The sequence below is a fragment of the Doryrhamphus excisus genome, chromosome 5, assembly GCF_030265055.1.
Source record: "Doryrhamphus excisus isolate RoL2022-K1 chromosome 5, RoL_Dexc_1.0, whole genome shotgun sequence".
In the NCBI taxonomy this organism is placed as follows: Eukaryota; Metazoa; Chordata; class Actinopteri; order Syngnathiformes; family Syngnathidae; genus Doryrhamphus; species Doryrhamphus excisus.
Window position 1 is genome coordinate 22,480,903 of NC_080470.1, and position 14,327 is coordinate 22,495,229.

General features: G+C 45.0%; 1 protein-coding gene across 7 annotated transcripts in view; it reads right to left on the reverse strand.

Moving 5' to 3' along the window:
* tp63 (tumor protein p63) overlaps window positions 1-14,327 on the reverse strand; it is a 63,036-nt gene that overhangs the window by 15,778 nt on the left and 32,931 nt on the right. For 4 of the 7 annotated variants that reach the window (XM_058072875.1, XM_058072874.1, XM_058072872.1 and 1 more), the window contains 2 exons: window positions 12,349-12,460; window positions 404-661 (listed from right to left, as the gene is read on the reverse strand). In XM_058072875.1, the coding sequence (XP_057928858.1) occupies window positions 404-661; window positions 12,349-12,460 (370 nt within the window). Of the gene's footprint in view, window positions 1-403; window positions 662-2,600; window positions 3,164-6,885; window positions 7,073-12,348; window positions 12,461-14,327 lie in introns of those variants that run through there. The other 3 variants (XM_058072878.1, XM_058072876.1, XM_058072877.1) reach the window with 2 other exon arrangements.

Consider the following 14,327-nt stretch of genomic DNA (forward strand, 5'->3'; position numbering starts at 1 on the left):
TTTGACTTGAATGAAAGTGAGTCCCAGGTTTGAACCCCCACAAGGCCACCCTCCATCCATCCAAGCATTTTCTATTATCCTCATTAGGGTGGCGGGTATGCTGGAGCCTATCCCAGCTGACTTAGGGCGAGAGGCGGGGTAAATGACTGACCACAGGTCACACACTGGACACCGCCCCCGCCTCAGAGGCGGCAGCCCCCAATCCAAAGAGTGTGCGTGGCGACATGAGTGCGGCTAAATGTGTGCACTTTAGCAAGAAGAAGCGCCTGAGGGTCGGTGTTGATGTGAGTGACATTCCTTGCAGATGTTGAACTCGTGTTCCTCCACTCCCGCCTGCAGCACCGATGCTCGGATAAGAGGAGTGCATTATGTGACATTTTACATCAGCCGTGCTCCATCTTACCGTCCACGTGGCCGACTTGGCCGTGCTGGACTGCTGGAAGGACACGTCGAAGGTGTGCGGCCCGGCGTAGTCCGTGTTGGACGGGATGGCCGGCGAGGGCGACAGGGCGTCGAAGGTGGAGCTGGGCTGGGCGTAGGGCGACGGTGCCGTCACGTTGTTCTGCGCGTGGTCGTTGTTGTACGGGCTGGTGGATGTGGAACCGCCGTTCTGGATGTTCTGGTCCATGCTGTTCAGGAGCCCCAGGTTGGTGTACTGAGACTGGGGGCGACACGGATGGAAGATTAACCACCGTCTCTACGTACACTCACAACACAACATCTTTCGTGTGAGGAGAGAAGCGGGATACAGACAGGAAGTTACAAACCTCTAGTACAGCAGCTAGGAATGTAAAAGACGGGGTGCACGCTTTGCACAAATGATTTACCATGGCCGCAGTTTGACTTTGGAACTGATTATTTCTATGCACATTATTTCCCAAATACATGCACTCAAACATACACTCCAGTACACATAATATACAATGAAATACCATAGGTATACTGTATACTTCAATAGAAATCGTACATAGTACATAGTGTGTAGTATCGCCCACCCACTCGTTGTCAACATGTTGTTTACTGGTGGACAACATGTTTTGAAAAAAAAGAAAAAGGTCAGAGGTGAAGGCGAGGGCATCAATCAGACGCCCTGCTGCCAATGCTGACGCGACTTTAAAAAACCTCCTGCTTCTCCAAAAACGATAATAAAAAAAAACATCTCCGCCTTCAAACGCCGCCTGCCCCTTCCGTCCTCGCCATTCCGTTGCGTTTATAAACAGCACATTCCTGGACGAGGCGCCCATCAATCTGTCATGTTTATTTCAAGCCCGGCTGACCACAGCTGTCCCGCTCGCCCCCGCCGCCGGCCAGGTGTTAGCGGCACGCCGCAGCACCACCGAAACATGACCGACTTATTAAAGCCTTGTCACTTTAATGCCGCTTTGTCACACGCGCATAAACACCTCAGCACATATGGTAGAATGGACCGGGGGTCGTTTGGGGGCAGACGAGATGCGGGTCAGTGTGCATAACTTTTGCATTAGAAAAGATGAAAATTATCCCCAAAAATTCACAGAAAGTGAAAATTATACAAACATAAGAGAAAATTAGGGAAATTATCTGCAAAATCAGGGAAAATATGGAAAAAGTTGTGAAAAATACAGGAAATTCACCAGAAAAATATGGGAAAATATGGGAAGGTTTCTGGAAAATGAGAGAAAAGTAATGTAAAGGTGATGGGAAATGAGGGAAAACTGGAAAATGAAGCAAAATTATGAAAAATAATAAGAGAAAAGAATGAAAATAAAATAAAATTCGAGAAAAATAAAGGAAATTATGTGGAAAAAATAACAGAAATGTTCTGGAAAAAAAGAGAAAATAAGAAAATACTGCTGGCAAAATAAAGAAAAATAAAATAAAAAATAAAAATGAGTGAAAAATAGGAAGTATTGTCCAGCAAAATACAACAAAATGATGAACATTATCTGAAAAATGTAGGCAAATAAAGCAAAATTTTAGGAAAAATAAAATTATGTGGGAAAAATAAGGACATTTTCTGGAAAAAGGAAAAAACAAGGGAAATTCTCAAAAAAACAAAGGAAAATAAGAGACATTTCAGAAAGATGAGTGAAAGTAAAAATAAGAAAAAACAAAAAAAAACTAAGAAAATTAGTTTCTCCTGAAAATACAGAAAATAATTATCTGTTAAAAAAGGAAAAATGAGAGATTCTGTGCAAAAATAAAGGAAGCTAAGGAAAATCCTCCAGAAAAAGCCAGGAAATTCTCATCTTCCAAAAATAATTCTCCCACAAACACCCCCCCATGTTGTTTTACTTGTGTGCTTTTACTTTGAAGGCCTGACTGGATGTGATACGGCAGTCTTCTCTGAGTGTTACTGAGCAGGACTTTCTTTTATAAGAACTTTGAGATACGGGAAAGATGGGTGAAAACCCAAGTTCCACTGCAACAATGGCAGGGTTGCCAGGTAGTGTATTTAGCAAGGACAGGACAGTACGGCTTAAAGGCATTATCAGAACAATGGTGCTGAGATGCGGGTGTTGTGCGGAGGAGGAAAGACAAGAACATTCCACAGAACACACACACACACACACACCAAAGAACCGACATTAAAAGCCAACACACACGGGAATTCTTCTTACACAATCTCGTCTTTTCCGCGAATGAGACGGCAGTGACATCACCACATTGAAGTGGGTGGGGTTGCTGTGACGTGGCGGCGATCCGGAGGTGGCGTCTGATAATTACGGCCTGCCACATCTCGCAGAGCATCATCAAATATCAGCGGGAAGAAAAGCACCACGCTGGCCTCCGACCAAAAGACATAAAACCCAATTCCAGCCATGGGAAGAGGACTGATGAATGAAGACTTTGTGTCATCATCAAAAGATTTCAGGTTTAATTGAGTGGAAGTTGTCTTGGATTTAAAAAAAAAACAAAAAAAAACAACTCTCCCTTGCCTCTAATCACACCTGATTCCTCTACAGGACACTTTAATAAGACCTTCTTGATTCCTCTACAGGACACTTTAATAAGACCTTCTTGATTCCTCTACAGGACACTTTAATAAGACCCTTTGAGGAAGTCAATCATCCTCACCAGCCTTTCATGATGCCTTTCTTCTGTCCGCTCCAATCCTGGAAGCCTCTATCAGGCCCTCAGGAGGACAGACCGGCACCGAGCAAGTGAACACATCGGGTACCCTAGACAAAACCGTGACCCACGGACCATCGGTGGACTCCAAAAAGCACACCTGGCACCATCATGTTATATATTATTCATGATATACGGCAACTTGCATAATAAGAAACATGTACTTGCAGGAACGTACGCACGACTGGCCAACCTGTATGTATCACTTTATATATTATTCTCAATAATTAACTAGTTTTTTCGCCACTTTCCTCACACCCGGCCGGGAATCAAACCCGTGCTATCTGCCATAAAAGGGCCGACGTGTGCAATCACACCTCCAGGGATAAATGCCACCTTGCACAACAACAACAACAACAACAAAACATGAATATAATCCACAAAATCCAAACACACCACAACACATTTTGCAAGCGATGCAATGGCCACCATGAAAACACAACAAAACACTTGCAATAATCCACCAAGTCAGAACAGCTGCAAGGATATGGCATGATGTTTGACGTCATTAAGTATTTATGGTTCATAGGTACACTTTCAGAACGGAAAAGTGTCGGAAAAAGTAGAGCTTTGACCACTTTTGGCCACAAGAGGCAAAGATGAGGACTCCAACCTCCAGTTTGTCTTGTCAACCATTTTTTCTCTAGACATTTAAAGACACAGTACTCCCTCGCCACTTTGTGTGGCCATTTTCACCATTTTTTGACACAGTTTTTCATGAATAAATCACATTGAACGCATTCAATCCCAGCCATTTCTTTAAAAAGTTGTGCCATTTTTGATGATTTTGACTGATTTTCCAAGGCACACAGAACACTGTGTTCTTGGGTTATACCAAAAGAAAGATTAGACTCTCATCTTTCATCAGGAAAAAATGTGTTTTTACCCTTTTGTGTTCTTTAGAAAACATCAAAACACAGGTATGTTTCAGCAAAATGTCAGTAAGCAACAAAAAAGGCAGAAAAAATACACATTTCAAGCATAACTTTGACACAAATTTAGCCATTTATACTCTAGCCACAATGTCTAAACAATGGTGCCACAACATAAACAACGCATGTTCATATTTGACATGGAAAAAACATTTTTTTAAATCAAATATAACACCATGAACTATTTATAATATTCACGTGAATGTGCTAAAATTTCCCTTCAATGCGTAACCTCCTTCACCCACCATGGCAAGATGCCTTTTTACTTTCTGGTTGTTGCATAGGCCTCTTTTGCAAGGCAGTGCTCTATAAAATGCACTACTGCTACTTTGTGGAACCAAACATGTTCTCTTTTATTGTGGAGTTGCATCATCACTTCCTTGTGCCTTAAAAAGTCGCACAAATATGTCTTTGCTAGCAAATGAGTTAATATTATTAATCAAAACATATCCATATTGAAACAAATGTATTTTGTTGCCTAAATAAAGCATTTTCAAGCATAAAAATGATTCAGATATGATATGTAGTATTCTACACTGGTCACAAGGCGTCAGTAATGTTACTGTAATAGTGGGTGAGACACACAAGCACCAGACTTGATCACCTGAACAACAGGCTTTTATTTCAGGCTTTATTTCGGGCTACTGTTGCAGCTGTAATTCAACTCCGAACCTCTGATGTCACTTCCTGTGCGCCCCACACTCAGCTCCCCAAGCACCGGAACACATTTACATCAACACACCAGCATGAGTCTGTTATTATACTGTAACTGTATTGGGTAATAGGAGTGTAAAGTTAACTATAGGGGTGTTATTTCATGTCTAGAGATCTCTAATAATGTTAAAAAAGTAGTACATAAGTTTTCTATGCCCTAACTATGAAACTATTCCATTTATAAATAAGGACATTTCCTACTTTGCGGAAATTCACAGAACCCATTAACTCGATGAATTTTGCGCGAAAAGGCAAAAAGAGATGATGACGCCAGCACGCGCTAAAAGATGTCACTGTTCGAACAATTTTTAGCCATAAAAACGGCCACAAGGGGACAGAAGTGCATTCAATAAGAGCCCAACATGGATCTTTTGCATGTAAAAACACACTTGACAGCAAGGAGGACATGAAAGAACGTGGAGGAGTGTAGCGTGCAGAAGGTCGTGTATACATAAGACATTTTAACGCATGCACACATACATTTAAATCTGAATGTGAAAAACAGTAAATAGTTCATGGTGTTATATGTTGTGGTATAGTTGTTTAGATATTGGAGCTGTCACAAAAAACAGAAAAATTGTGTCAAAGTGAAAGTTGTATCGCCCTTTTTTGTTGGGAACTGATATTTTCTTAAAACTTACTTAGTACGTTCTACTGCTGATTACTAAAGAATGGAAAAAAGGTAGAATCAATTTTTTTTTCTGACGGAAGATGAGAGTCTAATCTTTCTTTTGGTAGGTTCCATGTTCATGTAGCCATAGAACACGGATGCTGAGTGCCTTGAAAAATCAGTGAAAAAGGCAGCTACTGGTGGGATTGAATTTAGAAAAATGTCTGGGACTGAACTAAAAGACTACAGTATTTATTATTATTCTTATTAATATTACCTTAGCAGGTCCAAATGTATTTATTTATCAATTGAGTGGTTCTTTTATGGCCAACGTTTGAGAAACTGTGTTTAAGAAAGACTAATTCCATAGAAGACTTCTGCCAAGGCCGAAATGTTAGGTCGTTAACAGACTACTTCATGGGTCTTTAGGATTCTTAGGGGCGGATGCTTCCATTGATAGAGAGCCAATCTGCACCTTTACCCAGACTCTCACCACCCTAGCGTGGTAGTTCTTATTGTTTTACTCCAAAAGTCATAAACACAACAACACAAATACTCCCTCCTACAAAAGTCGGACAGCAGGAACCCAAGCAGACCCGGCCTGAGGGAGGGGGGGGGCTGTGATGAGTGACCACAGAGTATGGGTGGGGGTGTCATTAAAAGGGGTGGGGCCAGGCAGCTGATTGTATCAACATCAACACGCCATTAAAGCAATTACCAGCCAGCCACCAAACAGCAGCACCCGGACGGACGCATTGTCCGCTTCTAGAGGCCGTGTCGGCTCCCGGGAGGCCTCAATGGGAGGGGTACGGGGGGGGGGTTAAGCTGGTGAAGGCGCAACCCGATCCCCGGCTCAGTGGATCTGCGGAGGGATTGAGCCGGACAGCACTTAAAGACCCCCCCCCTCCTGTTCAACAACAGGTTGAAAGACACACCTGCTTTAGTGCAACCTGCAATCTGAGAGTGCCCCCGAACGCCTCATCTTTGCACCAAAGACCACTTGGTAGTTTGCCACCAAAAAGCACACCCAAAGCTCATTGGAACGACACACCAAAGCAACACAAACGTTTTCAAGGCAAAAACGGATAGCTTGCATTTTGCTGCCCATCAATCAAAGCGCTTCACTTTCACACCCCGACTTGTTTTCACAACGCATTTTCACTTTGGCCAAACGTACGCTTAAACTGCACAACCCAGGGAGGTTTCTCCATTAATACACCAGGACATATAAAAGGACCTTAAGAGATTATTCAGTCCAGACTGACAAACATCTGGAAAACCAGCTGTTTACATTCCACACACTGACGCACACAAAGCACATCCCACAGATCCACTCTGCTCAGCTCCAAGTCAATCAGAATTTTTAACTCGATGTTGCCGATAAACGCAAAGAAAAAGTGTACGAAATCAACAAAACTCCATCCAAAACACTCCAGTACTTGGAGCATTTTTGTGCCAGCGCCCCCAAAGGAAGGCGGCGTCGCCCCGGGTGCCATCCCCTCACCCTGTGGGGCTTACCTCGCTGTACGGCGTGCTGGTGCCCGTCTCCAGGTACAACATGTTGGCGCTGAGATTGAGCAGAGCGGCTGCTGTTTGCTCCACCGGCTCCAGGATTCCACCAAAAATCTCTTCTCCTCACTCGACGGGAGTGACACGGGCGATGGCGGGATGCGACGTTGGACAGGCGGGAAGCTCCTAAAGGATCCATGGGAAGGCGCATATATAGTGTGTGTAGTGGGGGGGAGGGGTTTAAGGAGCCACCTGTGAGGTACCTGGGTGAGTCCACACCCATCCCTGCAAGGAGAGGCTCCATCTTCTTGAGAAGAGAGGCTTCACAACTGCATCCATGAATATTTCTGCATTTTAAGTCGGCTTCGGAATATTTGTGCTTCCTGTTCATGTCTTTCACCCATGAGATGATCCACCAAGCACAGCCTATCATCAGCCGAACTCGGGCCGAGATAGCTGCGGCCCACATGCTAGTTAGCATACCAATGACACCCGCTCCAGACCCCCAAGCAACACTTAATGCGTCGTGAGGACCGCCCCCCTGCCACCCCCCAACAACAATGTGACTCCTGTAGATGTCTTGTATCCATCACAGATGACGGCTGTAGATTTGTTTGGGGAACGCGATGCTAGTCACCAGCGTGCTATGCTAGCTGACACACTGTCACTCAGCTCAGCACTCGTGTACATGTATTTATATATGATCACATTATTTACTCTAATTTCACAGGAAAAGCTCTCATTTTAGATGGCAATATATTCAAATCAAGAAATATATTGTATTGTGTACATTTTATATTATATTTATCTCCGCCAAGCACCAAGCGTTTTCACCGGTGTTTATCTATTTGTCTATTTGTGTTCAAAATAGCTTGAAAAGTTCTGAATGGATTTGGATGACTTTTTCAGGAATTGTCAGAAATGGGATATGGAAGAACTGATAACATTTTGGGGGTGATCCGAATAACCGTCTGGATCCAGGAATTTTTTTTAAAGGATTCTTTTAACATTTCACAAAAAGTGGAACCAAGAGGTTTGACAAAATATCAAAAGATTGATCCAAAAAATGTGGGATTATTATTTTGGGGTGAATCCCATACGCTTGGCAGAGGTCTTCTACGGCATATTTTAAATATCTAAAAATAATATCTGTAAATATGTATACATGTATTCTTATGACTTTATTTGCTCTAAATTCACACAAGACTGAAATGTGTCATTTTAGATGTCAATTCCGTAAGAGAGGAAATGTTTACTGTGGAAAAAACAGCACAAATATGAATATATATTCATTAATTCATTCATTTTCTACCGCTTTTTCGTCGCAGGGGGTGCTGGAGCCTATCCCAGCTGTCTTCGGGCGAGAGGCGGGGTACACCCTGGACTGGTGGCCAGCCAATCACAGGGCACATCTAGACAAACAACCATTCACACTCACATTCATACCTATGGACAATTTGGAGTCACCAATTAACCTAGCATGTTTTTGGAATGTGGGAGGAAACCGGAGTACCCGGAGAAAACCCACGCATGCATGGGGAGAACATGCAAACTCCACACAGAGATGGCCGAGGGTGGAATTGAACCCTGGCCTCCTAGCTGTGAGGTCTGTGCGCTAACCACTCGACCGCCGTGCCGTCCTATGAATATATACATTCTAAAAAATATTTATTGATAATTTCATAATTTAATAATAACGTAATAATTTGGGGGCTGTGAATACAAATTGCCAGGGGTCCTCTAGATATATACGGTATTATATATTATTCATATATGATATAATATATGTGTATATACTGTATATATTATTAATAAGGATGTCTGTTATCAGTATAAAACTGCAATATTGGCATCAGATGTCATGTTACACATATCGGTATTCGCTGATATCGGTAGCGGAAATTGAGAGTTGGACAATATTGGCATATCGGTTTTCGTCAAAAAAGCCAATATGGGACATCCCTAATTATTAGCATCACTGAATAGGTTGAAGATTTTATTTTTATGCGTAGTGAATGGTACATCAGTACAGACACTTTTCTTTCTATACAAGGTAGAAATGTAAAACATAGATGTCAGGACATGACAATTCAGGTCAGGTTTTAGAAGAGTTTCAGTGCAGATATGACAGTTAGACATCTGGGGGGGGGCAGATGACATTAATTGCCAGCAAGCTCTGGGAGGGCTCAACTTGCCCTTTGGTCACAATCATTTGAAAAGTGTCTTAAGCACAACTATGAGCCCCAGTCAGTGTCTCCAATCAGTGGCGGCCACACCCTGCTCACCGGGGGGTTTGGTGGGTGGGTGGGTGGGTGGTGGGGCGGGGGCGGGCCTCGGGGCTCAGCAGCACATGGACACTTTAAAGTAAAGGCTGCTGCAGCCTTGTCAGGGTGATAATTAGCTGGCCTAAACAAACTTGTAATTATGTTGAAACAACACTGGAAAGGAGTTAGGACCCTCTGACTCACAGTGGGACTTTTTTCATTCCAGCTAGAGCTGTGAACAACAAGAACCTAATCACGCTACACTCTCACTCAGTCAGGTAACAGCAGGTAGACTGAATCATTTAAACAAAGAACTTCAATATTTGAAAATTAATTCATTCATTTTCTACCGCTTATCCTCACAAGGGTCGCGGGGGGTGCTGGAGCCTATCCCAGCTGTCTTCAGGCGAGAGGCGGGGTACACCCTGGACTGGTCGCCAGCCAATCACAGGGCACATATAGACAAACAACCATTCACACTCACATTCATACCTATGGACAATTTGGAGCCGCCAATTAACCTAGCATGTTTTTGGAATGTGGGAGGAAACCGGAGTACCCGGAGAAAACCCACGCATGCACGGGGAGAACATGCAAACTCCACACAGAGATGGCCGGGGGTGGAATCTAACTCGGGTCTCCGAGCTGTGAGGCCTGCGCGCTAACCACTCAGCAGCCAATATTTGAAAATAAATCATAAAATAAATTATGCAAAAATCCATCCACCCATCTTCTATGGCTTATCCTCACGAGGGTCGTGGGGGGTGCTGGAGCCTATCCCAGCTGTCTTCGGGCGAGAGGCGGGGTACACCCTGGACTGGTGGCCAGCCAATCACAGGGCACATATAGACAAACAACCATTCACACTCACATTCATACCTATGGACAATTTGGAGTCGCCAATTAACCTAGCATGTTTTTGGAATGTGGGAGGAAACCGGAGTACCTGGAGAACATGCAAACTCCACACAGAGATGGCCGAGGGTGGAATTGAACCCTGGTCTCCTAGCTGTGAGGTCTGCGCGCTAACCACTCGGCCGCCGTGCAAATAAACAATTTAATTTTATAATTTAATTTAGTTTAGATTATTATATTATATATTATTATAATATCATATTATCATATTAATAGATATACTAAAAGCAAAACAAAAGAAAAATAAATAAAATAAACATAATTTTTATTATAATATACATTTTTAATTCCATAAAATATGAATGTTAAAACAAATAATGTTAATTAGCTGTGTACATATTTATTCTCAGCCTTATTGCCGCATAATTACAAATATAAGATGTACAGGAAGAAAATGAAGTGACACGCAACTAGGGAGAACTATGTAGTTTATTCCTATTCCTATTCCTATTCCTATTCATTCATATCAGCATATATTACAAACTCTCGTGCTGTGAATCTTTCCCTGCCACCAGAATGGGATATTCCTCCTTTCCAGAGGCCTGGCTTATTTGGCTCCAATAAGCTCAGTGCTTCAGTGTGGAGAAGACCACCAGCAGGGCTTAAGGAGAACAGGGGGATGAGAGCAGAGGAGGCTTTACCCAAGCTTTTCCCCTCCATTTGGTTAGTATCAGGTGTCACACCTGCTTTGAGAAAGGAGCCCTGGCTTTGCTCCGTGTGCCGTTAAAGACCACGAGCAAGGTGGCAGCGTTAAGTTCCACTATAATTAAGCTCCCGACTTCCAGGCTGCTGATTTGCACGCCAATGACGTCATCACCGGATAACTCCTTCAGACGCTGACAGGTTTTTTTTTTGTTCTCAGAAGATATTCCAATGTTCATTTAAGGTTCTGCTGGTGTGAAGGAACCCAAAGAGAGAAGAACGCCAACACAAACAAGTAATCAGATATCCCCGTGTCGATGGAGCTACTCTGCCACCCAACACCCCCATCACCCGGCCCCCGACCCCCCCTCATTGGTGTCCTGAAAGCTCAGCTGATCAGAGCGTTATCAGTGTGTACAATCAGCTGTTTGGGGTAGGATATAGCGTTTCTTCTGCCGCTATTTCTGCTACATTCCATCGTGTTATTCTACCCTCTCTAAACCCCCCCCCCCCCCCCCCCCCCCCACACACACTTTTCTCTCACACGGGGAGACACCCACTGATCGATGAGAGATGGGAGCGCTTGCGAGGTGACGTGTTAAATTGTGGCCCTGCAGCTACAAGCGAAGAAAAAAGGAATTTCAGATTAAACATAAAACCCTCCACAATACAAATAAGCCCCCCGGGGCCACTAAACACTGAGCTGCAATCAACAGAGGCACACCTCTACCTGGGTGGGGGCGGGATGGATGGATGGGGGGGGTGGGCGCCTACTAACACCAGCACAGCTTTTCACCTTCATGGAAGCTCACCTATGAGCGCCGAGCTGCACGGACGTGGGCATGCCAATCACAATGTGGGGGCGGGGCCATTAATCACCAGGTCAAGAGGGCGCCCCCACCCTTGAGGGGGGGGCATTACTCAAGTCCGCCATCCAGATTTATATTTGGGATTTTTCCCAGCCTGCAGCCTTCCACCAGGGAAATAAACATCTAGTCTCCGTGTTTCAGTGAAAAGGGAAAGGAAGCTTCTTCATCGTCTAGCATAAATAAAACCCGCCCACCCCCCGCACCGTTAGGGGGTTGAGTCGGAGTCAAAGTGCAGTGGGGCTGCGTGAGATCATATCTTGGCCCCAGCAGACAATATCTACTGATAACTCTACATCGGACCGTCCTGGGAAATTCCAACAGAAAGCACACACCAAAAATGATGCAGTATTTTGATTTCCATCACAATGTCTGAGTTTTCATACAATACTCCATGTGACAAACAGAACGGGGCGCCCAAACAAAGCATCTACATTTTTTTTTATCGCGTGCGACTGCTTAATAACCCGCCATGGGGCCAAAGAAAGTTGCAAGTGGCAGGTATTTGCTCAAGAAATCACCCCGAAATCAGAACCGCATCATCTCAATTCTTAACCAAATAGATTTTTTTTTCCATAATGGTGCAGCCGTAAAACATGCTTGACATGGCAGCCAATGGCAGTGCAGGAAGGCGGGACTGACACGGGAAAGCCAAGTCACATCGAGAGGAGTAACGCGTGCCCACAGAGTTGATGGGATGACTTCATGGACAGTGAATCATCAATCACAGATCATCAATTGAGGTTGATTGTTATCGCTTCAACACTGGACAGCGACGTACTTACAGATAGCGTTTGGTCCGGTTCGTGCATGGTAATGCAGTCCATACTGATCTGGATGGTGTTTCCTGCAGAGCCGTGAGTCGGACCCTCGCTGTAGACTGAATGTAAGGCCGATCTGGATGCAAGGAGACAAACATCAGTACAATATTGTCATCCTTCATGCAAGACACTCAAGAACCATTTCCTTTTTTTTTTTTGCTGTTTCTTTTAATTTTCCAAATCTTTCATCTTGTTACTCTTCATAAAATTTCATCTGGTATTATTATGACTTTAGATTATAACTTTTATTAGAATATTATAACTTTACTCTAATAATTACAACTTAATTTTGTGTAGTATTTCAACTTCATGCTACTAAAGTGACATTTTTCCTCATCATGTTATGTGCCCTGTGATTGGCTGGCCACCAGTCCAGGGTGTACCCCACCTCTAGCCCGACGACAGCTGGGATAGGCTCCAGCACCCCCGCGACCCTCATGAGGAAAAGCGGTAGAAAATGAATGAATGAATGAATGTTATGTGCCCTGTGATTGGCTGGCCACCAGTCCAAGGTGTATCCCACCTCTAGCCCGAAGACAGCTGGGATAGGCTCCAGCACCCCCGTGACCCTCGTGAGGAAAAGTGGTAGAAAATGAATTAATGAATGAATGAATGAATGTTATGTGCCCTGTGATTGGCTGGCCACCAGTCCAAGGTGTACCCCACCTCTAGCCCGAAGACAGCTGGGATAGGCTCCAGCACCCCCGCGACCCTCATGAGGAAAAGCGGTAGAAAATGAATGAATGAATGAATGTTATGTGCCCTGTGATTGGCTGGCCACCAGTCCAGGGTGTACCCCACCTCTAGCCCGACGACAGCTGGGATAGGCTCCAGCACCCCCGCGACCGTCGCGAGGAAAAACGGTAGAAAATGAATGAATGAATGAATGTTATGTGCCCTGTGATTGGCTGGCCACCAGTCCAGGGTGTACCCCACCTCTAGCCCGACGACAGCTGGGATAGGCTCCAGCACCCCCGCGACCCTCGTGAGGAAAAGCGGTAGAAAATGAATGAATGAATGAATGTTATGTGCCCTGTGATTGGCTGGCCACCAGTCCAGGGTGTACCCCACCTCTAGCCCGAAGACAGCTGGGATAGGCTCCAGCACCCCCGCGACCCTCGTGAGGAAAAGCGGTAGAAAATGAATGAATGAATGAATGTTATGTGCCCTGTGATTGGCTGGCCACCAGTCCAGGGTGTACCCCACCGCTAGCCCGACGACAGCTGGGATAGGCTCCAGCACCCCCGCGACCCTCGTGAGGAAAAGCGGTAGAAAATGAATGAATGAATGAATGTTATGTGCCCTGTGATTGGCTGGCCACCAGTCCAGGGTGTACCCCACCTCTAGCCCGACGACAGCTGGGATAGGCTCCAGCACCCCCGTGACCCTTGTGAGGATAAGTGGTAGAAAATGAATGAATGAATGAATGTTATGTGCCCTGTGATTGGCTGGCCACCAGTCCAGGGTGTACCCCACCTCTAGCCCGACGACAGCTGGGATAGGCTCCAGCACCCCCCGCGACCCTCGTGAGGAAAAAGCGGTAGAAAATGAATGAATGAATGCTACTAAAGTGACATTTTTCCTCATCATGTTATGTGCCCTGTGATTGGCTGGCCACCAGTCCAGGGTGTACCCCACCTCTAGCCCGACGACAGCTGGGATAGGCTCCAGCACCCCCGCGACCCTCGCGAGGAAAAACGGTAGAAAATGAATGAATGAATGAATGTTATGTGCCCTGTGATTGGCTGGCCACCAGTCCAGGGTGTACCCCACCTCTAGCCCGACGACAGCTGGGATAGGCTCCAGCACCCCCGCGACCCTCGTGAGGAAAAGCGGTAGAAAATGAATGAATGAATGAATGTTATGTGCCCTGTGATTGGCTGGCCACCAGTCCAGGGTGTACCCCACCTCTAGCCCGAAGACAGCTGGGATAGGCTCCAGCA